This window comes from Salvelinus alpinus, chromosome 32 (assembly GCF_045679555.1).
Source record: "Salvelinus alpinus chromosome 32, SLU_Salpinus.1, whole genome shotgun sequence".
Lineage (NCBI taxonomy): Eukaryota > Metazoa > Chordata > Actinopteri > Salmoniformes > Salmonidae > Salvelinus > Salvelinus alpinus.
Window position 1 is genome coordinate 8,607,061 of NC_092117.1, and position 24,256 is coordinate 8,631,316.

At 45.8% G+C, this 24,256-nt stretch overlaps 1 protein-coding gene across 4 annotated transcripts in view; it reads right to left on the bottom strand.

Annotated features, from left to right (window-relative positions):
- Positions 1 to 203: 203 nt before the first annotated feature.
- LOC139562097 (gamma-aminobutyric acid receptor subunit pi-like) overlaps positions 204 to 24,256 on the bottom strand; it is a 70,164-nt gene continuing 46,111 nt past the window's right edge. For 3 of the 4 annotated variants that reach the window (XM_071379433.1, XM_071379434.1, XM_071379432.1), the window contains exons 5-10: positions 23,968 to 24,185; positions 20,315 to 20,397; positions 6,553 to 6,690; positions 6,059 to 6,211; positions 3,789 to 3,979; positions 204 to 3,462 (exon numbers count right to left, since the gene is read on the bottom strand). In XM_071379433.1, the coding sequence (XP_071235534.1) occupies positions 3,094 to 3,462; positions 3,789 to 3,979; positions 6,059 to 6,211; positions 6,553 to 6,690; positions 20,315 to 20,397; positions 23,968 to 24,185 (1,152 nt within the window). In that variant the 3' untranslated portion in view covers positions 204 to 3,093. Of the gene's footprint in view, positions 3,463 to 3,576; positions 3,681 to 3,788; positions 3,980 to 6,058; positions 6,212 to 6,552; positions 6,691 to 20,314; positions 20,398 to 23,967; positions 24,186 to 24,256 lie in introns of all 4 variants that reach the window. The other variant, XR_011672300.1, reaches the window with a different exon arrangement.

The following is a 24,256-nucleotide window of genomic DNA, read 5'->3' on the forward strand; positions in this document are numbered from 1 at the left end:
CACCCTAATCTTAATTCTAATGTTATTCACTTTGTATTTATTCCTCTGCCCAAACAGCTTTGTCTTCTAAACACTGAGAGGAAAATCCTCCTGTGCTCTTGAAAGTTTACTTTCTGGAGAAAATTCATTAACATGCTAACTAGAGCTGTATATTCCCAATACAGTACTTCCCAAAAATATTTTGATTAAAAACTCTTGCACAATTTTAGGCAGTTTAATTTTATTACATTAATCAATATTGAAACATCAAATAAACATGCAAAGTAAAACTATCTATTTACAACAATTTCAGCGAACAAAATGTCTACATTCAAATGTTACAGTATGAAACAATTTTACAGGAAGATGTCCCAAGAACGTTGATGTCAATAACACAACATCACCTTGAAAATCTTAGGAAAATAGGCTTCTCCAACGTTGGCCAATCAGTCTGTCAGAGGCAAGTGGGTAGGGGAGGGAATGTAGTATAGTACACTCTCATTGGTCAGGTTGGTTGCTTAGCCTTGCAGTACCTGGACTTGTGTCCTGTGTATCATGTGTCCTGCCATTGCGGATATTTATCCAATACTGTGTCCATTCACTGCAACAAAACAGATCACTAATTATGTAGTTACGTCTTGGGAGAGGATACATTGAGTCTGGAGTCCAAAAAGAGGGGCTCACTTGACAACATTATTAAATAGCAAACACATTTGTTGCGAATCGGCAGTAAAGGGAAATTGGAAATGGGAATTTGTGGGATTCTCGTGAAACAAAGGGAATATTTCCTTAGTGGTTTGATTTAGTGGATCATTTTTGCTCCATTTTGGCTCTGGCTACAGTAGCGTAGGGGATATCAGTGGAACCCAAACACAATGACCATGTAACATACACTGTAACTTGACCGCATTGATTTAGCACTGATCTAGATATATATTAGTTCATTGCACATTTTTCTTCTTTACCATAGACCAAATTCTAAGAGAAGATCAAACTGTTCTTATAAAGTTGCTCTAGTAACATAGAGAAGCATTTTGTATCAAATCTGTAGTAAGTTCAATATAAGTGTACATTCAATGTAAGTAACAGCTAAGTTTGGTCCCCAGTGATAGTATAATTGAGGGCAGTTCTCTATTATATTATATTATTTTTAGATAACCTCCATTTGTATTGCATTACAATCAATACTTATCTTCCCTAGTCTAGCAAACAACCCAATGAAAACCCAAAACAAGCAAAGAAACAGAAAGCAAAATAAAGTTATCATTGGTAACCGTGCAAAACAAAACCGAAATCATTTTTTTTTCTATTTTCATCAGTAGTTAGCTCATTTTCAAAGATATTTGATATTTCATTCTATTGCACTGAACAAGACCATGTTTGGCAGAGCAAATGCATTGGATTGCATTTTAGAAAAAGAGAAAGGCTAGAAGAAAACCCTTATGGCGAAAATGAGATTAACACAGATGTTAATGTTGCATTCTGGTGAATTATTTCAAATATAAACTTCCATTATGTACATTAATTAAGAGAATGCATTACTGTGATCAATATCATAAAACAAATCAATATGTTGTTATTCTATGCTCTGGACAACCTGCTTGTCAATGGCGTTACGGAAATGGGTGAAAGCATTGTAACAGAAAAATGCACTTAATATTTAGGATATAAACAAACATGCATAGATTGTGAGACTGTGTCTGTCTGCACAGGACTATGGAATGTTGCGGTGTTCCTTTTGCATGCTGATATAGCATGCTATTACCTTCGATGGAGGATTTTTCACGCAGCAATGGGAACTAAGAATGAATCATTTCAAAATGTACGCAACAAAGTCAAAAGGGAACCGTGAAGGATTACAAATCAAATTGAAATCTTTGGTCCTTTGGTTATTACTTATATGTGAAAACAGTATCGGGAATATATGACATTCATCATCACACACACAACAGAGAACAAGGACATTGACAAAAGATTGCGGGAGGAAGCTTTGCATGTTAGTTCAACATGCAAAGCTTCCTGGATGATGAACCGATGATTGATGATGACATCCTGTTAAAATACAGTAGCGGTTTCACCTCTATTTAAAATGTCCTAAAACATCTAATACAAGGTACTAGCTTTACGATTAAGACGGCATGTATCACAAAGCACAGTGGAAAATACTATCTACCAGCTCCAATGAAACAATACTGCATATATTACTGTTACTCGCATGTCCACTAGGTGCTGTATATCCACATCATTCTATTGCATTATTACGGCATTACTCCAGTTAAGGTGCTGGCAGTTGTGTCCCTTGTAAAACATACTGGAAACAGAATAGTATGATGACAAATTAAATAAAATGGTGTATAGGTGCCTTTGAGAGTCAATTTCCATAATGTGGTGGAGAGAGCCAAGGCTACTGGATTTATAATGGCAATAAAGTGAGAGAGGAAAAGGTAGGGGGGGGGGTGGGGGGGTGAGAAAGAGAGTGGATGAGAGAGAGAAAAAAAGAGAGAGTGAAATGTCTTTATTCTTTTGGAACTTTTGTGTAATGTTTACTGGTAATTTTTGTATGTTTATTTCACTTTTGTTTATTATCTATTTCACTTTCTTTGGGAATGTAAACATAATGTTTCTCATGCCAGTAAAGCAACTTAAATTGAAATTGTTTTGAGAGAGAGAGTATTCAAGGTTTAAAAAGGCTTCTAAAGTTTGACATTTGTACTTTAAAATGTCACACTTGATTTGCCGTAATGAAAAATGTATCAACCCCTACAAAAAAAGTTATTAATTATTGTCCATATAATTCACATTTCATGTTGCTGCAGGATAATTTTCCTGCTGTAGAAAACTGGCTCATATTAAGGTCCTATATCTGTAGGTCGTCTATGACCATCAGCAGGCGAGAATAAAATAACAACATGGAAATCAATCAATTATGAAAGCTGTAATGAGCCAAATAAGGTATAATAAATGTGGCATGGACATTTTATTCTCCTAAGGATGTTGACTGTACACTATGCCTCACTCATGACATGAATGTAAAAATGTGCATTGTTTGAGAAAAAAACACATGAATGAATCACAGACAGAAACATATGCAAACACACTCCCACACCCCTGTGATTACAAGTACAGGTAGTATGTCCAATAGAGGAGGTTGACAAATACAAAGGAGAGGGGGAAGGTCATCCTGGAGTAATTGTCTATTAAGTGGGGATTCTCCACATGGCAACAGTTTGCAGCTTTGCGCAGGACCTTGCGGAGGAAGACCAGGACAATGAGGCAGCGGTTGGGGGGCTCCTCAGGGGCCTCAGGCTTGGGCTCACTGCCAGTGGGGCTGGAGGGGCAAAGTTCCAGGTCACCTGTTGGCGCTAAGGCCGCCTCATCTGCAGCAGCTTTCTCCTTACGCCTCTTGGCCCTGTTGTTTTCAGCGGCGATGGTGGTGACCATGCCGTTCATCTCCTCGTCAAAGCCTCCCATCTGGTGACCGTACTGGAGGAGGGGAGGGAGAGAGAGCGAGAGTGACAGTGAGAAGAGGATTGTAGAGTACTACCCCAATCAACTGAAGCTCTCATCTGAAATAAACTAAATGGTGGAGATACTTACATCCATACAGTACGAGCAGACGAAACATGGCAAAGGTGATGAAGATGATGATTCTGATGATGATGGTGATGAGGATGACGACAACGATGACGATAATATTAATGCTGACGATGACAATGAGATAGAGATCATGTAAATTATGGCAATGCTAATGATGATGAACATGAAAATAATAACCACACGACTGACGTTAACAATGCCGAAGGCCTCACCATGACAATGTTGGCATCGGGATGGTTAAGGGTGCAGAAGTGGGCCACGGCGTACTCGATCAGGGCTCCGAAGATGAAGCTGAAGCAGATGCCCAGGTACACGTCGATGGCTTTGATGAAACAGTTGGCGTTGGGCAGGGACGTCCTGGCACCCATCATTAACGTGGTCATGGTCAGAACCGTGGTCACTCCTGTCACAATACACAACACAATGGTTGGATGATTCATTAAATGTTTGAAATCATCAAGATGTCCAGTGTCCTGGAGTTTTTTTTTTAAATGACGGACTACATCTGTAGTCACTCCACACATGAAGAATTCAGCTTGAGTTGACTTACCCGACATTAATACATTGAACAAAAATATAAACGCAACATGCAGCAATTTCAAAGTTTTTACTGAATTACAGTTTGTAAGGAAAATCAGTCAATTGAAATAAATAAATGTGGCTCTAATCTATGGATTTCACATGACTGGGAATACAGACATGCATCTGTTGGTCACAGATACAGTACCTTAAAAAAAAGTAGGAGCGTGGATCAGAAAATGAATCATCATCCGGTGTGACCATAATTTTCCTCACAAATATCATTCACATTTAGTTGATTTTACTTTTGATTGTGGACTATGGAATGTTGTCCCACTCCACTTCAATGGCTGTGCTAAGTTGCTGGATATTGGCGGGAACTGGAACGCGCTGTCGTACACGTTGATCCAGAGCATCCCAAAAAAGCTCAATGGGGGACATGTCTGGTGAGTATGCAGGCCATGGAAGAACTGGGACATTTTCAGCTTCCAGGTATTGTGCACAGATCCGTGCAACATGGGGCCGTGCATTATCATGCTGAAACATGATGTGGTGGCGGCGGATGAATGGCACGACAATGGGCCTCAGGATCTCGTAACGGTATCTCTGTGCATTCAGATTTCCATCGATAAAATGCAATTGTGTTCGTTGTCCGTAGCTTATGCCTGCCCATACCATAACCCCACTGCCACCATGGGGCACTCTGTTCACATTGTTGACATCAGCAAACCGCTCGCCCACACAATGCCATACACGCTGTCTACCATCTGCCTGGTACATATGAAACAGATTCATCCGTGAATCTAGCGTGCCAGTGGGGCCATCGAAGGTGAGCATTTGCCCCCTGAAGTTGGTTACGATGCCGAACTGCAGTCAGGTCAAGACCCTGGTGAGGACGACGAGCACGTAGATGAGCTTCCCTGAGATGGTTTCTAACAGTTTGTGCAGAACTTTCTCGGTTGTGCAAACCCATAGATTCATCAGCTGTCCGGATGGCTGGTCTCAGACGATCCCGCAGGTGAAGAAGCCGGATGTGTGGGTCCTGGGCTGACGTGGTGGGTGCTGGGCTGGCGTGGTTACATGTGGTCTGCAGTTGTGAGTGAGGTTGGACATACTGCCAAATTCTCTAAAACAAACTTGGAGGTGGCTTATGGTAGAGAAATTAACATTCAATTATCTGGCAACAGCTATGGTGGACATTCCTGCAGTCAGCAAGCTAATTGCATGCTCCCTCAAAAGATCTGTGGCATTGTGTTGTTTGACTGCACACTTTAGTGGCCTTTTATTGTCCCCAGCACAATTGGACCTGTGTAATGATCATGCTGTTTAATCAGATTCTTGATATGCCACACCTGTCAGGTAGATGGATTATCTTGGCAAAGGAAAAATGCTCACTAAGAGGGATGTAAACAAATTTGTGCCAAAAATTTGAGATAAATAAATTTTTTGTGTATATGGAAAATACCTGGGATCTTTTATTTTAGCTCATGAAACATGGGACCAACACTACATGTTGCGACTCTATATTTTTCAATGTACATCAGGCTAGATGTATAAGTAATATTACAGTTATGTGAAGGTAAGCGAACAGGAGTATGAGTCACTTGTGGAACAGTCTGTTTTCTCTAACCGCCTGCATTCTACAGATGAAGGATCTCAATCACCCTTTTGCAAGATAACTTTCCTGGACATTTTTTTTTCCAGGACATTTTTTACTTGTAGTGTATTTTAGTTTCAAAACAACAAGCTCTCACAGTCTCACGTCAGAATTAGACGTTCTTCCATGTTTGTCAAACGTCAAATTTCGAAATTGTTTCAAGTGTTTGGTTACTTCTCTGTATCATTCCAAGTTTAAGTTAAGGCATTAACTCCGAATTCTTAAGGTTAGGAATGAACTCCGAATGGTTAAAGTAAGGCATCTGCTTGGTGGGTGTGCTTCCTGGTTTGAGGAGCAGTGGTTTACCGATACAGATCCTTGCGGGGACGGAAGACTGGCTGATCCAGAAAGAGACCCAGGAGAGGACCACCAGCAGGCTGGAGGGAACGTACGTCTCCAGGATGAAGTACAGGATGCTTCTCTTCAGCTCAAAGTGGAAGATCAGCTTGGGGTAGTGGCCTGTGAGAGAGAGACAGAGCGAGATGACAGCACAGAGACATGAGAACAAGTGCGCAAGTAGAACCCAAAGGTTCCCGAAGGTTTCAATTTACTACTAACCATCAATTTAAAAGATGAACGTGGCTAACATTTATAGGTAGATTATAATTTATGTTGAGTTGCTTGTCATGCCCATAATTGCCAAAAGCTTCATGCTGCTAAATATCATTTTAGGCACCCCTAACTAAATGTGTCACGCATGCTAATGTTTCATCTGTCACAAGAGACTAAAACTAAACAGTAGCCAAACGGTAGTATATGTGTGAAAGGATAATGTTAGAGGTAGGACGTGAAAGTTGAACCTGTTTCATAGATGGCCTCAGACGCAGAGGTGTAGTGGTCCTCTACTGTGTACTGAGCCAGACGCAGTGTATCCAAACCACTGACCGACTCATTCCCTCTGGTCCAGTAGAACATCACATCATTGATGTTGTAGCCCCCTGTATAGAGAGAGGGAGAGAGAGAGAGAGAGAAGAAGAGAAGAAAGATGATGTCAAGTCAAAGACAGCAAGATGTGTTTTGAAGTAGCACTTTATCACACATACCAATGTTCTACTTATGCATCTAAAATACAAACTACCATCCATAAAATAATGAATAAAGGTTAGCTGGTCACTGAGCTGTAAGTGTGCGACAGCCACAAGCAAGATTTACAATGTTAATGTTTTATTCAAACTACTTTTTATTAAATATGGTTTATTAAATAAGTAACGTACAGCAACAGCCCTCCATTGCTCATTGTGAAGAACTGTGACAGTAAGACTGAATAGGAAATGCTAATGCAAATGCAGGGCAAAAGGGAAAAAAGAAGGCCAGAAGGAAAGAACAGTTTCCTTCCTGCCTAACGCGGCATCGGGTGATTCATACATATTTCACGTCTTATATATATCAGGACTTTACATAAACCCAGTGGTGGAAAAAGTACTCAATTGTCATACTTGAGTAAAAGTAAAGATACTTTAATAGAAAATGACTCAAGTAAAAGTGAAAGTTACCCAGTAAAATACTACTTGAGTAAAAGTCTAAAATGTACTTAAGTATCTGTCACACCCTGATCTGTTTCACCTGTCTTGAGATATTCTCCACCCCCTCCAGGTGTCACTTATTTCCCTGGTGTCTATATCCCTGTGTTTCCTGTCTCTCTGTGCCAGTTTGTCTTGTATGCCTTTCAAGTGAACCAGCGGTTTTCCCGTACTCCTGCTTCTATTCTCTTTTGCTAGTCCTCTCGGTTTTTGCCCCTTGCCCGTTTTCTGGACTCCATTCCCGCCTGCCTGACCTCAAGCCTGCCTGACCTCGAGCCCGCCTGCCACTCTGTACTTCCTGGACTCTGAGCTGGTTTTGACCTTTTGCCTACCCCTTTTGGATTGTTTAATAAATATCAAGACTCAAACCATCTGCCTCCCGTGTCTGCATCTGTGTCTCGCCTTGTGCCCTTATAGTATCAAAAGTAAAAGTATAAACCATTTAAAATTCCTTATATTAAGCAAACCCGACGGCACAATATTTTATTTTATTTTTTATTGACGGATAGCCAGGGGCACACTCCAACACTCAGACATGATTTACAAACAAAGCATTTGTGTCTAGTTATTCCGCCAGATCAGAGGCACTAGGGATGACCAGGGATGTTCTCTTGATAAGTGTGTGAATTGGAAAATTTCTGTCAAGATGTAATGAGTACTTTTGGGTGTCAGGGAACATTTATGGAGTAAATAATACATTATTTTCTTTAGGAATGTAGTGAAGTAAAAGTAAAAGTTGTCAAAAGGATAAGTAGTAAAGTACAGATACCCCCAAAAACTACTTAAGTAGTACTTCGCACCACTGCATAATCCTACAGTCCATCTTACGTAGGATTTAGAAGAGCTCAGTGACACTTTGTAACGCGTGTTCTCCTCCTCTTCGTCTGAAGAGGAGGAGTAGGGATTGGACCAAAGCGCAGCATTGTGATCTGACATAATGATTTATTTAACGAAACCAAAAAACACGAAGAACACTAGAGAATTACAAAAACAATAAACGATGTAGACAGACCTAGACTTGAGAACTTACATAAACACGAAGAACGCCCGAACAGGTACAAACTACATCAAAACACGAAACAGTCCCGTGTGGTGCATAAAGACACAGACACAGGAAACAACCACCCACAACAAACAATGTGAAACCACCTACCTTAATATGGTTCTCAATCAGAGGAGATGAAAACCACCTGCCTCTAATTGAGAACCATATCAGGTCACCCATTAACCAACATAGAAACACATACCATAGAATGCCCACCCACACTCACGCCCTGACCGACTAACACATACAAAAACAACAGAAAACAGGTCAGGAACGTGACATAACCCCCCCCTCAAGGTGCATACTCCGGACGCACCACCAAAAGTCTAGGGGAGGGTCTGGGTGGGCATCTGACCACGGTGGTGGCTCAGGCTCTGGGCGAGGTCCCCACCCCACCATAGTCAATCCCAGCTTCCATATCCCCCTCCGAATGACCACCCTCCTATTCAACCCACCTAAATTAAGGGGCAACACCGAGATAAGGGGCAGAACCGGGATAAGGGGCAGCTCCGGACTGAAGGACGGCAGCTCCGGACTGAGGGGCAGCACCGGGACAAGGGGCAGCACCGGACTGAGGGGCAGCTCCGGACTGAAGGACGGCAGCTCCGGACTGGCTGATGGCTCTGGCTGCTCATGGCTCGCTGACGGCTCTGGCTGCTCATGGCTCGCTGACGGCTCGCTCATGGCTGCTCATGGCTCGCTGACGGCTCTGGCTGCTCATGGCTGACTGGCGGCTCTGGCAGACCCTGGCTGACTGGCGGCTCTGGCAGACCCTGGCTGACTGGCGGCTCTGGCAGACCCTGGCTGACTGGCGGCTCTGGCAGACCCTGGCTGACTGGCGGCTCTGGCAGACCCTGGCTGACTGGCGGCTCTGGCAGACCCTGGCTGACTGGCGGCTCTGGCAGACCCTGGCTGACTGGCGGCTCTGGCAGACCCTGGCTGACTGGCGGCTCTGGCAGACCCTGGCTGACTGGCGGCTCTGGCAGACCCTGGCTGACTGGCGGCTCTGGCAGACCCTGTCTGGTTGGCGGCTCTGGCAGATCCTGTCTGGTTGGCGGCTCTGGCAGATCCTGTCTGGTTGGCGGCTCTGGCAGACCCTGTCTGGTTGGCGGCTCTGGCAGACCCTGTCTGGTTGGCGGCTCTGGCAGATCCTGTCTGGTTGGCGGCTCTGGCAGATCCTGTCTGGTTGGCGGCTCTGGCAGATCCTGTCTGGTTGACGGCTCTGGCAGATCCCGACTGACAAATGGCTCTAGCGGCTCCTGACTGACGAACGGCTCTGACGGCTCGGGAGAGACGGGCGGCTCTAATGGCTCGGGACAGACGGATGGCTCAGATGGCGCTGTGCAGACGGATGGCTCAGATGGCGCTGGGTAGACGGATGGCTCAGATAGCACTGGGTAGACGGATGGCTCAGATGGCGCTGGGTAGACGGATGGCTCAGATGGCGCTGGGCAGACGGATGGCTCAGATGGCGCTGGGCAGACGGATGGCTCAGATGGCGCTGGGTAGACGGATGGCTCAGATGGCGCTTGGCAGACGGGCAGCTCTGGCCGGATGAGGCGCACTGTAGGCCTGGTGCCGGAACTGGAGGTACCGGGCTAAGGACACGCACCCTCAGGCTAGTGCGAGGAACAACAACAGGGCACACTGGACTCTCAAAGCATACTATGGGCCTGGTGCGTGGTACCGGCACTGGTGGTACCGGGCTAAGGGCACGCACATCAGGACGAGTACGGGGAGAAGGAACAGTGTGTACAGGGCTCTGGAGACGCAGATGTGGCTTGGTGCGTGGTGCCGGAACAGGAGGCACCGGGCTGGAGACACGCACCATAGGAAGAGTGCGTGGAGGAGGAACAGGACTCTGGAAACGCACTGGAAGCCTGGTGCGTGGTGTAGGCACTGGTGGTACTGGGCTGGGGCGGGAAAGTGGCGCCGGATATACCGGACCGTGCAGGCGTACTGGCTCCCTTGAGCACCGAGCCTGCCCAACCTTACCTGGTTGTATGCTCCCCGTCGCCCGACCAGTGCGGGGAGGTGGAATAACCCGCACCGGGCTATGTAGGCGAACCGGGGACACCATGCGTAAGGCTGGTGCCATGTATGCCGGCCCGAGGAGACGCACTGGAGACCAGACGCGTTGAGCCGGCTTCATGGCACCTGGCTCAATGCCCAATCTAGCCCTACCAGTGCGGGGAGGTGGAATAACCCGCACCGGGCTATGAACACGTACAGGAGACACCGTGCGCTCTACTGCGTAACACGGTGTCTGCCCGTACTCCCGCTCTCCACGGTTAGCCTGGGAAGTGGGCGCAGGTCTCCTACCTGCCCTCGCCACACTACCTTTTAGCCCCCCCAATACATTTTTGGGGTTTCCTTTCGGGCTTCCAGCCACGTCTCCTTGCTGCCTCCTCATACCACCGCTCCTGGGCTTTCGCTGCCTCCCTCTCTTCAAACGAGCGGCGATATTCCACTGTATGAGCCCATGGACCCTTTCCGTCCAATATTTCCTCCCAAGTCCACGAGTCCTGATTACTTGGCCGCTGCTGCTGGTTCCGATCATGCCGCTTGATCCATTGTTGGTGGGTGGTTCTGTAACGCGTGTTCTCCTCCTCTTCGTCTGAAGAGGAGGAGTAGGGATTGGACCAAAGCGCAGCATTGTGATCTGACATAAAGATTTATTTAACGAAACCAAAAAACACGAAGAACACTAGAGAATTACAAAAACAATAAACGATGTAGACAGACCTAGACTTGAGAACTTACATAAACACGAAGAACGCCCGAACAGGTACAAACTACATCAAAACGAACGAAAACACGAAACAGTCCCGTGTGGTGCATAAAGACACAGACACAGGAAACAACCACCCACAACAAACAACGTGAAACCACCTACCTTAATATGGTTCTCAATCAGAGGAGATGAAAACCACCTGCCTCTAATTGAGAACCATATCAGGTCACCCATTAACCAACATAGAAACACATAACATAGAATGCCCACCCACACTCACGCCCTGACCGACTAACACATACAAAAACAACAGAAAACAGGTCAGGAACGTGACACACTTTATAACAGTGCACATAAACATTTGTTGTAAAGTGCTTACTCAATGTATACTGAAATCTTGAAAGAAGGTTCAGGAGGGCAACTTAATTCCCTTCAATAGTATTTATTGCTGACATGTTTTAGAATAAGCTGTTTACTTTAATTGACCTACATTTATAAGGAATAAAGCCACAAGCTATATAGGATCAACATTTCTTCCTGATAATATGGCTACAGATCCGAAACAGAAAAGTCTCAAAAGTTCAAAGCCCAACCACCTGGCACTTCAGATGGGCTAAAGCAAACATTTGAAGCCAGATCTGCTCCGAAATACACGTTTTCTATCCCCACGTCAACCTTGCCTTTAGAGATTCATTATGAGATGTAGTTTAGTAATTGACCTGCAGAGGGAGATGTAGAATAAGAAGCCCTACGACACGGCTGTAACTGGAGGAGAAGAAATCTCCATTAAACTGGGACACACAGAATCCCCATTTCCTGTTACTTCATTACATTAAACACTCATTATCTTATGGCTCTCACCATCTCCCGAGAGACACAACATGTGTGAAAATCCAGGGAGACATAAGTTATTGAGGAAAGTGTGTTTAATGTAATGCAGAGCACCCTGACGAAAAGTTACAGAGACATTGAAGCCGCTGAGGATCTCTTGTTGTAACTTTTTCAGTGTTATGTTTGTGACTGCCGGATCAGGGCAATGTGCAAATTAGGTATGAAGCATGTGAGGGCGCCGTGGTCCTGTGCAATAGCACGGGAAGGGTTACATTAGAAATTAGGGGCTCTCTTAAGGTGCTCTGAAGCCTGAAAAGTGTACTGCACTGCAGCCTGGAGAGATGAAAGCTGTTGCCTTTTAAAATATCCTGCTCACTGAGACACTGAGATGAGTACATCTTAAAAATGGCTGCATAGAGACTTAAAATCTTCAAAACCAAATCTCGCTAAAGTATCCTCCACTGTGGTGAGCGTGGTCTCATCATTAAGCAACAATCAAACATGGCTGTGAATGTCTTCTGACTCCAGGCCTTTTCTGCTGTCAATAGCCACTAAAATATGTCACCGCCATATCTATCTAAACACCTGGTGCTTGTCTTGTCTTTAAACTTCCTTGTTGGAAGTAAAGTGTGGGCTGGGGAGCGAGGAGGAGCGGGGAGCAATGTTCAAATTTTGGCAGCACATTAAAAATAATGAAACCTCACAGTCTGGCTCTTTTCAGTGTGCTGCTGAAGCAAGGCTGTGTGAGTCTGGGATGCACAGTATACGTTTAACCTGACAGTAATGTAAAGGGGAAAATCCTTGACTTACCTCGACATGTATTGAGTGGGATGAGTGGGAGAGGAGCTCCCTCTGGTTGAGTTTGTTGTTGACATGAGGTTCGAAGTGTTGCTTTGGCAGCGATTTGGCTATAGCTTAGCACGACTTGCTGTCATTAAAGAGTGTGTAGGCGAGCGAGGAAGAGGGAGGGAGAGAGAGTGGGAGAGAGAGAGAAAGAGAGAGATAGCGAGGAAGAGAGAAATGAAGGGAAAAAGAGAGACTTCTGCTCTAAACCCTTTGCGTTCCTCCCTTGCTAGCTCCCTGCGGTTTTGAGCTTATGTAACACAGAGCTACAGCTAGAGCTGGGGCTGTATCAGAGACAAGACAGGCGTGATGCCAATATGTGGATGGCTGGTGACTAACGTGAAGAGGGTTTTGGGGCCAGCCAAGGATAAGAAGCTGGGCCGACGGGGGCAGACACTGTCCCCGTTTCCATGAGTTACAGGCAGCTTTGGGTATGACCCAGTTTTGCCATATATATATACAGTATATACACTGCTCAAAAAAATCAAGGGAACACTTAACTTCTTGTCAATACGGGGGCGCTGTTTTCACTAAGGAAAAAATCTCTCTCTCTCTCTCTCTCTCTCTCTCTCTCTCTCTCTCTCTCTCTCTCTCTCTCTCTCTCTCTCTCTCTCTCTCTCTCTCTCTCTCTCTCTCTCTCTCTCTCTCTCTCTCTCTCTCTCTCTCTCTCTCTCTCTCTCTCTCTCTCTCTCTCTCTCTCTCTCTCTCTCTCTCTCTCTCTCTCTCTCTCTCTCTCTCTCTCTCTCTCTCTCTCTCTCTCTCTCTCTCTCTCTCTCTCTCTCTCTCTCTCTCTCTCTCTCTCTCTCTCTCTCTCTCTCTCTCTCTCTCTCTCTCTCTCTCTCTGTGGGTGTTTTTGGAGTCTGAGTGTTTGGTGTGGAAAGCTCTATCCTAACTAACTAACTTTCTTGATTCTTTTCTTTACATGTTATTTTCTATGGTGGAGGGTTAATGCAATATTTGTTTTTGGCGGTATCCAAAGTTTTTTTTTCAAAGTTAGGGTGGAAGAGGACAGAGTAACTTTCCTGGGGGTTGGAAGGTGTAGTGTGCGCAATGGCTTCTCAGCCTAGCGCGGAGGAGACGCTGTCTATACAGCATGGATTCAGGTGTGTTCCTGAGAACGGAGTTAAGGTGGAGGAGGTTCTGCTCGCGGTCGGTGAACAGGTAGGAGCTGAGTTTATACATTCTGCTTCTAGAATGAACAAAGCTGTGGTTGTGTTCATGAAAAGGGCTAATTTGGTCGGTAGGCTAATTGCTAGCGGAATATTTGTAAGGGATGTGTTGGTGTCAATTTCACCTCTCTCTACCCCTTCAACAAGAGTTGTAGTGGCAAATTTGCCTCCGTTTATCACGGACGATCAAATTAGGAAAGAGCTGAGTCGTTTTGGTAAGTTTGCTAGCGGTTTCCGTGTACTGTCAGCAGGGTTTCAGGCAGATGCCGTTAAACACGTTGTTTCGTTCCGGAGGCAAGTGTTTATGTTTCTGAACAACAACGAGCAACAGCTAAATGTGCATTTTAAAGTGAGGCATGGGGAGGGGCTCTATGCAGGTTTTGCCAGCACAGATAGTCTACGGTGTTTTGAATGTGGGGATTTGGGGCACAAGAGCTTTGCGTGCCCACATAAAGGCCGTAGACAAGGTGAGGATACAAGCGCAAATGGGGGAAATCGAGGTCAAAATGCAGGGGGTAAGGAGATGCAGACAGCAGAGGCTGGGCCTAGTCAGTCTAGAGATGGTGGTGTAGATGAGGCTGGGCCTAGTCAGGCTAGAGATGGTAGGGTAGTGGAGGCTGGGTCTAGTCAGGCTAGAGATGGTGGAGAAGCAGAGGCTGGGTCTAGTCAGGCTAGAGATGGTGGGGAAGCACAGGCTGGGTCTAGTCAGGCTAGAGATGGTGGGGTAGCTGAGGCTGGGCCTAGTTATGCTATGGAGGGTGGTGTAGAGGGTGCTGGGTCTAGGCAGGCTATGGATGGTGGTATAGCAGAGGCTGAGTCTAGTCAAGCTATGGATGGTGGGGTAGCTGAGGCTGGCCCAAGTCATGCTATGGAGGGTGGTGTAGATGATGCTGGGCCGAGTCATGCTATGGAGGGTGGTGCAGATGATGCTGGGCCGAGTCATGCTATGGAGGGTGGTGTAGATGATACTGGGTCTAGTCAGGTTATTCTAGTTGATGAGGAGAGTATAGTGGGGAAGTGTAAGAGATTAGGGGGGGAGGAGGAGGGTGTCAAGCGGAAAAGGAAAAAGGGTGTGGACAAAGGCACCATGGAAATGTTGCCTGTTGCTGTGGGTGAGGCCCTAACCAGAGAGAAAGAGCAGGTGGTCAGGGTGGGAGATAGAGAAGAGGAGGAAAGTGAGTCTGAGGAAGAGGATGAGGAGTTATTTTTTTTAGACTCCTCTTCAATTGGCCCGGAGCTGACAGCCAGTCAACCAGAAGGGTCTAAGTACACGTTGAGAGAACTGACAAGGTTCCTGAATGAGACTAAGGGGAAAAAAGTTAATCTTGAGGCTTTTTTTCCTGATTCTAGAAAGTTTGTAAGATCAGTACAACATGCTATGAGAAATGAGGGGCATGGTGTCCTCTCACCCAAGAAACGGTTTAGGTTGAGGAAGTGGGTCACAACAGTGCGTAAAGGTTTACCTTCAGACACTGTTTAAATGTTTAATTTCTTACTGACACTGGGGCTTTTTGAGCTTTCCTATTGGTCTATTTCTCTGCTGGCTTTTCTCCCACTTCTTATGGAGACTCTTTGGGTAGGCTCGCTTAATATAAATGGTGCCAGAGATGCGGGAAAGAGGAGTGTGTTGGGTGAATATGTAAAACAAAAGAAAGTACAGGTGTTGTTTCTGCAGGAGACGCATAGTGATGTGGTGAATGAAGTTGATTGGGGGCTCTGGTGGAAAGGGGCAAGTGTGTTGAGCCATGGGACAAATCTTAGTGCAGGGGTGGCAGTCCTTTTTGCACCGGGTCTGGCTGTAAAAATGTGCTCCTCAAAGGAGGTGTGTAGGGGCAGGTTGCTTGTTGTTAAAGCAGAGATTAACAACATGGGTTTTGTCTTTATAAATGTGTATGCGCCTAACACAGGGAGAGAAAGAGGGGTTCTATTTGGGAGTCTTAGACAGGAACTCTCACAAGTAGCGCCTGAGGAGACGCTGGTGATCGGAGGTGACTGGAACTGTACAATGGATTTTACAAAAGACAGAAATGGGGAAGAGCCTCATTCAGTGTCAGTGGGAGTGTTAAGGGACATCTTTAATCAGTTTGACCTAGTGGATGTTTGGAGAACTAAACATCCAAACACAAGACAGTATACGTGGGTGAAGGTTTTTGGGGCTAGGGTGAGTGCAGCTCGACTTGATCGTTTTTACATGTCCAGGAATCAGAGCAATAGGCTGCTGGGTGCTACCATTCTCCCAGTGGGGTTTTCGGATCACCACATAACCATGGCTCGGCTGTCTATTTCACCAGGGCCCCGGCAGGCATCTTATTGGAAGTTCAATGTAAAGCTCTTACAAGATGCCACTTTTTGCTCAGGTTTCCAGACTTTTTGGGAAAGATGGGGGCAGCGAAGAGAGGAGTATGAGTCTCTGAGTCAATGGTGGGATGTGGGGAAAGTGCAAATTCGGCTTTTCTGTCAACAGTACACAGCTCTCTCATCCTCAGAGGCTAGGAGAGTATTGGGGGAACTAGAGCGGTGTATTAGTGAGATGGAGGTAGAGATGGTGGGGCAAGGCAATGTAGGCCTCCAGGCTAACTTAGCCGAATTACGTAGGGACCTGGGTAGTTTTTTCCAGGTTAAAGCAAAGGGAGCACTTGTAAGAGCTAGGTTCTCCATGCTCAAGGAGATGGATGCTCCCAGCTCCTTCTTCTTTGGTTTGGAAAGACAGAGCAGTGAAGCCAAGGGTATGCATTGTCTACGGCTGTCTGATGGGCGGGTGACCTCTGTGGTGGGGGAGATGCGGGAGCGGACTGTGGAGTTTTATACTGAATTGTATAGGGCAGAAATGTGTGATCCTATGTGTGCTCAGGTCTTGTTCGCAGGACTCCCTAAGCTCTCTCGGGCACAGAGGGATGAAATGGACATTCCTCTGTTGTCACATGAACTGGCAGAGGCCGTAACCCAGATGTCCCCCGGTCGTGCACCCGGGGTCGATGGACTTCCAGTGGAGTTTTACAAAAAATTCTGGGGAACTATTGGACAGGATTTCTTTTGCGTGTTGCGTGAATGCGTCGAGGTAGGAGAGTTGCCGATGAGCTGCCGTCGGGCGGCACTGACTCTCCTGCCCAAAAAAGGGGACTTGTGTGAACTTAAGAACTGGAGGCCTGTGGCATTACTCTGTGCGGACTATAAGATATTTGCCAAGGTCCTCTCTAACAGACTGAAGTCCCATCTGGACTCTATAATACACAAGGACCAGACATATTGTGTACCGGGACGCTCAATCACGGACAACTTGTTCTTGATTAGGGACATGTTGGACTTGTCGAGAGGTTCTAATGTGAACTTTGGACTGGTCTCTTTAGATCAAGAGAAGGCTTTTGATAGAGTGGATCATGAGTATCTGTTTAATGTGATGTCTGTGTTTGGGTTTGGGAAGAGCTTTGTGAACTGTGTGAAGCTGTTGTATGCTGGGGCGTCATGTATGGTTAAGGTGGGAGGGGCGCTCAGTAGGCCTGTCTGGGTGAGACGGGGCATTAGACAAGGATGCCCTCTATCTGGGCAGCTGTACACACTAGCCATTGAGCCTTTTTTAGGACTGCTACGCAGGAGACTGCGGGGAGTGTGCTGGACAGGCATGGAGGTGGTGACAGGAATAGCAGTCTCAGCATATGCAGATGATGTTTCTGTGATGGTCAGGGATGGGCAAGATATGCAGGAGCTAGAGACCAGTCTGAAGGTGTACGAGGGAGCTTCATCAGCTAAGGTAAACTGGGGAAAGAGCAAAGCTCTGTTATGTGGGGCATGGGGGGATAGGGCTCCTCCTCTGCTTCCAGGGGGTTTGCAGTGGGGTTGTGAAGGGCTTAAAGTGTTGGGGGTGTACCTGGGCTCGGAGAGGTGGGTCAGCAAGAACTGGGAGGGGCTGTCACAGGCAGTGGTGTCAAGACTGGCCAGGTGGAGGTGGCTCCTGTCCCAAGTGTCATATAGAGGGAGGGTGCTGATAATCAACAACCTGGTGGCATCTTCCTTGTGGCATAAACTGGCTGTCCTCAACCCCCCCGCCGGTCTGCTTGCAGACCTGCAACGCAAGCTGGTGGACTTCTTTTGGTCGGGCCATCACTGGCTGAAGGCAGCAGTGTTGTACATGACCGTCCACGAAGGAGGACAGGGCCTGGTGGAACTGGAGAGCAGGATGGCTGCTTTCCGGCTAAAGGCGGTGCAGAGACTGCTGTACCATACTGATGTTGGCTGGAGGGAACCAGCATGCGCGCTGCTGAGGAGAGCTGGCGGATTAGGGTTGGACCGGCAGCTGTTCCTCATGAAGCTGGAGAGGCTGAGTACAGCAGGTCTCTCAGAGTTTTACTCTGCGGTGCTGAGGGCCTGGCAGCTGCTAAGGCCCACACGAGAAGGGGGTGTGGAGCCTGGGCAGTGGGTGTGGGAGGAGCCTATTTTCCACAACCCAGCCATCCCTTTGAGATCGGTTCAGTCGGCCACCCTGCAGAGGCAACTGATGGCAGGGGGTTTACAAAGGCTAGGTGACCTGAGACTGCTGGGAGAGGAGGGGTGGAAAACCCCGGAGGTCTTGGCGCAACAAACAGGAATAACGTCTCTTAGGCTGCTGGAGAGATTCCTGGAGGAGGTCCAGGAGGCACTGTCTGAGCCGGTAAGGGGGGTGTTTGAGAGGCCAAAGGGAGAGGGGCCACCAATGTTTCCGCCACTGCAGGTGACGGCAGAGACTGGAGACTGGCAAGGGGGTCTGGAGGACTTGTTAGATTTTAACACTCCGAGCCTGGGGGAGTTTGAGGGGGTGGGAGGTAAAGCCATCTACAACCTCTGCGTTAAGGTTAGGAACATTAGAAGCCTAACAGGAGTGAAGGCACATCAGTGGCAGGGGGTATGTGGGGCGGAGAGTATGGTGGGTTTTAGATGGAGGGCGCTCTACAAACCCCCAGTACCAAAGAGGTCAGGGGACCTCCAGTGGAGGGTTCTTCATGGAGCCCTGGCCACTAACAGCTGGTTGGCACGGGTTGATCCGGGAATTGGGCAGGGGTGTCCTTTCTGTCAAATGAAAGAAACTGTGATTCATGTGTTTTCTGTGTGCACCAGGTTAATGCCTTTAATGTCTCTGCTGGAATGTCTGTGTGACAGGTTGGGGGTGGTTTTTGCTGTTGGGATGTTTATAATGGGATACAGGTATTCGAGTAAGGAGAAAGAAAAATGTGTTTTGTTGAATTTTCTGTTTGCTCAGGCAAAATTAGCTATTTGGCTAACAAGGAGAAACAGGGTCAAAGTTGGGGGGATAACAGACCCTTTACTACTGTTTAATGGGATGGTCTCTGCGCGCCTTAGGGTTGAGTTTGAGTTCTATAAACTGATCAAATGTGTGGAGATGTTTGAGGAGATATGGTGTGTTGGGGGGGCTGTCTGTATTGCTGGGGAAGATGTTTTGGATATACGGTTGTAGGAGAGGGTATTGTTTTTGTGTATGGTGATGGTGGTTTGTATCATGTGGTAGATGGAAAGGTGAGTATGGTACATGTATGCAGTACAGGATATATTTTTGTTTTTTTATTTTAGGGGGGGGTGAGTTTTAAATGAAATGAGAATGTTTCAATAAAGAAAGACAAAAAGTCAAAAGTCTCTCTCTCTCTCTCTCTCTCTCAAAACCATCAAGCCCAACAGCTCCTTTCCTTAGTACTAAAGTTGCCAAGGCACCCTAGTAGCAGCTTAGGCAGAGAGCTCTGTACATTTTCTTACTATTTATTCACTTTGAAGTGTTTTTCTGTTTGAAGTCTAAGTCTATTTGTTTCCTGCCCGTGAATTCATGGCAAATCAGCTTTCTTAAAATAATAAACAACAAAAAATAGGCTGGTGTATTGGAACCAAATGAAACAACACTAGCTAGCCAACTAGCTAGCTTGGTAGCATTACTAGCTAGCTAGTGTGTTTTGATTTGATTCTAATACACCAGTCTATTTTTTGTTGTTTCTACACTCCACGCTGGCAGTGATGATTTCATTGCTCAGGAAGTTTCCTCTAAAATTATGTAGTAAGCTGGCTTTCGTTGTTATCCTGAGTGTGTGGAGAGCTCAAAAACGTAATCTCGTTTTAAAAGACCAGAGAGAGTCAACGGCTACAGAGAAGTCGCAGTCAGAATGCGGGGACGGCGAGGCACCGGTGAGACACCTTGAATGGAGAGGGAACTGTGTTGACCATATACTCCCTGTGCTCAAGCCATGTGGTTCCCTCTTGACTGTTGCTCCGTCTGATGGAGGCTTCAAACACTCAAAACGTTCAACTCTTGGCTGAAAATCGTTGTCCAGACCTACACTGTCATGTAGCTGTTTTAAAAAAAATGTTTTATTGGTTTTGCTTTTTCAAGTGCTTTGAGATTCTTTCTGTAATGAAAAGCACTTTAGAAGATGAATACATTCTTACAGCTCTCCAGTTGCAAAGTGCAGGTCTGCTTGTCCATGGGGTACTTGGTCAGGTCCATGTTGCAGGCCACAGTGGTGGTGATCCTGGAGAGATAAGAGAGAAACAGTCGTCAACCTCAAAGGTTTCTTTCCCCCTCGCCGAACCACCTCATTGTTTACCCATGTATTCCTTCTGGCCTACCTCTGAAAGCACTACTACAACTGTTTCTGTCCCTGGCCTCTCCTCAATCCTAACCTTCGTTTTATGATATCTCATTTAACCCTTTCCCTATAGAACCCTCTTTCACTCTCTATCACCCCTTCCTTGCTCTCCTCCTGCCCTCCTTATCGTGCCCTCTGTCTTCCCTGGCACTTCAACCTCTGCACACAGCTCCTCTCTCTGACAGACCCATGTCCCCGGGCAGTATGCATCCATATATGGAAAATTCTACCAGGGGTAGGCAACTAGATTCAGCCGCGGGCCGGTTTTTGTCGGGGTGGATGGTCGGGGGGCCTGCAAATTGACCACAATTAAGCTCAAAAAGAGATTGTTTTTAAAAAATAACAATAATTTCATGCCTTGATTACATTGAGATACGATCACATACAGTGGGGTCCGAAATGATTGACACCCTTGATAAAGATGAGCAAAAAGGACAAAAATAAATCATTCAAATACTGAGCTACATATATGGTTAAATAAATGGGGAAATGATATGAATTATACTAAAACAACTGTTCAGAGAAATAATAATAAGTAATACTTGTATATGTTTTTTCTCCAATAGGTAGGGGTCAAAATTATTGACGCCCTGTTTTCAATACATTTCAATTCTTCACCTTGCATGGATAACAGCACTGAGTCATTTTCTAAGACGTTCTATGAGTTGGAGAACACATTGGGAGGGGTGTTAGACCATTCCTTCAGGATCCTTGATATCCTTGGTCTGCGCTTATGGACTGCCCTCTTCAATTCAAACCACAGGTTTTCAATGGGGTTCATTTCGACGCCAAGCCCACCACTGGTGTGTGTGGCCAAAGAGCTCTATTTTCATGTCATCCAACAAATGTAAACACCTGGAGTGTTTATTGGCATTGGGACATGGATTGGAACTGGTGCTTTGGTCAGATGGCATGGAAATAGTGCTCTTTGGTCACGCGCACCAGTGGTTTGGCATCGAAATGACAATGCATAAGCAGAAAACAACCCCATACTTACTGTAAAATATGGTGGTGGATATTTGATGTTGCAAACACACATGCAGTCACACGCATATGCCATGCACACTGTACAAATACAAGCAAAAGTAAAGCTCACACGTATAGATAGATTGGCATGAAATTAACCATACACATACTGTGCCAGTAAAAAGTTTGGACACACCTACTCATTCAAGGGTTTTTCAAAATTTTACTATTTTCTACATTGTAGAATGACAGTGAAGACATCAAAACTATGAAATAACACATGGAATCATGTAGTAACCAAAAAAGTGTTAAACACATTTTAGATTCTTCAAAGTAGCCACCCTTTGCCTTGATGACAGCTTTGCATACTCTTGTCATTCTCTCAACCAGCTTCATGAGGTAGTCACCTGGAATGTGTTTCAATTAACAGGTGTGCCTTGTTAAATGTTAATTTGTGGAATTTCTTTCCTTCTTAATGCGTTCGAGCCAATCAGTTGTGTTGTGACAAGGTAGGAGTTGTATACAGATATCCCTAACGTCCATACTATGGCAAACAGCTCAAATAAGCAAAGAGAAATGACAGTCCATCATTACTTTAAGACATGAAGGTCAGTCAATCTGGAAAATTTCACGAACTTTCAAAGTTTCTTCAAGTGCAGTCGCAAAAACCATCAAGCGCTATGATGAAGCTGGCTCTCAAGAGTGCCGCCACAGGAAAGGAAGACCCAGAATGACCTCTGCTGCAGAGGATAAGTTCATTAGAGTTAACTGTACCTCAGATTGCAGACCAAATAAATCCTTCACAGAGTTCAAGTAACACACATCTCAACATCCACTGTTCAGCGGAGACTGCGTGAATCAGGCCTTCATGGTCGAATTGTTGCAAAGAAACCACTACTAAAGGACACCAATAAGAAGAAGAGACTTCCAAGAAACATGAGCAATAGACAAATAGACATTCATTTTTTATTTAACCTGGCAAGTCATTTAAGAACACATTTTTATTTACAATGACAGCCTAGGAACAGTTGGTTAACTGTCTTGTTCAGGGGCAGAACGCTAGATTCTTCACCTTGGCAGCTTGGGGATTCGATCTAGCAACCTTTCGGTTACTGGCCCAACGCTCTAACCACTATGCTACCTACCGCCCCATTAGACTGGTGGAAATCTGTCCTTTTTTCTGATGAGTCCAAATTTTTGGTTACGACTGCCGTGTCTTTGTGAGATGCAGAGTAGGTGAACGGATGATCTCTGCATGTGTGGTTTCCACCGTGAAGCATGGAGGAGGAGGTGTGATGGTGTGGGGGTGCTCTGCTGGTGACACTGTCTGTGATTTATTTAGAATTCAAGGCAGACTTAACCAGCATGGCTACCACAGCATTCTTCAGCGATATGCCATCCCATCTGGTTTGGGCTTAGTGGGACTATCATTTGTTTTTCAACAGGACAAGAACCCAAAACACAGGCTGTGTAAGTGCTATTTTACCAAGGAGAGTGATGGAGTGCTGCATTAGATGACCTGGCCTCCACAATCACCCGACCTCAACCCAATTGAGATGGTTTGGGATGAGTTGGACCGCAGAGTGAAGGAAAAGCATCCAACATGTGCTCAGCATATGTGGGAACTCCTTCAAGACTGTTGGAAAAGCATTCCAGGTGAAGTTGGTTGAGAGAATTCCAAGACTGTGCAAATCTGTCATCAAGGCAAAGGGTGGCTACCTTGAAGAATCTAAAATATAAGTTGTACAATGTAGAAAATAGTAAAGTGAAGAAAAACCCTTGAATTAGTAGGTGTGTCCAAACTTTGGACTGGTAATGTATGTGCTCACTCACATGATACAGAACAATGCAGTGTATCATTGATGGGGGTTGTGAATCAATTAACAGAAGCCTTGGACTACTGTCCGTTCAGCACCACCATACCAGTCTAAACAAGTCAGCACCACAGACAGCACCTATACCCCTATAGAAAATTCAAGGTGTGTCAATAAGCAGAGGCAGAGACATGCTGTTCGTTCAGCACCACCCCATCTGGGGTGCGTTCAGTTCGCTTCAACGTTTGCCTTGTTGCGTGACGGTTTGTACTGAACAACACATTTCATTTGAGGTACATTTGCTCCTGCTTGGTTGGTATGGTGAGGTGTGGTGTGGCCTGATCAATATGGGTTTGACCACCTGAAATCACAAAACTGCTGAATGTATCTGCCATCTGGACCACCATAATCACAACGTTTTTCAACTGATTGTTCAGTACAGTGCCATTTCCGTTGAATTCAATGTTGTACACCGCTCTGTCGTACTGAACGCAACCCAGTGTAAACAAATCTGTGTAAATAACAATTTGTTCTTAATTGACCTGCCTGGTAAAAAAACGTTGAATAAATGAAAAGGGGACTTATCTAATTCCAATAGTTCAAGGACTTTGCATTGTTGGATCCATGTGTGTGTGTGTGTGTGCGTGCATGCGTGTGTGTGTGTTTCTCCCACCTCAGGGCGTAGAGCACCGTTCCATTGGGGAAGATCCTGATCAGCCTGTTCTCCACAGTGATGTCATGGAGGAAGGACTTTTTGGAGTCTACGATGAAGGTGTCTGGTACCCAGAGCAGCTCCACCAGCCTGCCGTCCAGACTCAGGCTCTTGTTACCCTCAAACACCAGGCGCTCGTCTGTCCAGCGCTGACGCAGGAAGATAGTGGCCGTGTAGTCCTAAAGTTCAATTCCAAGGGTCACCATAGTGCAGTTGTACACAAAAAACTTCAATTCTAAACACTGATTAT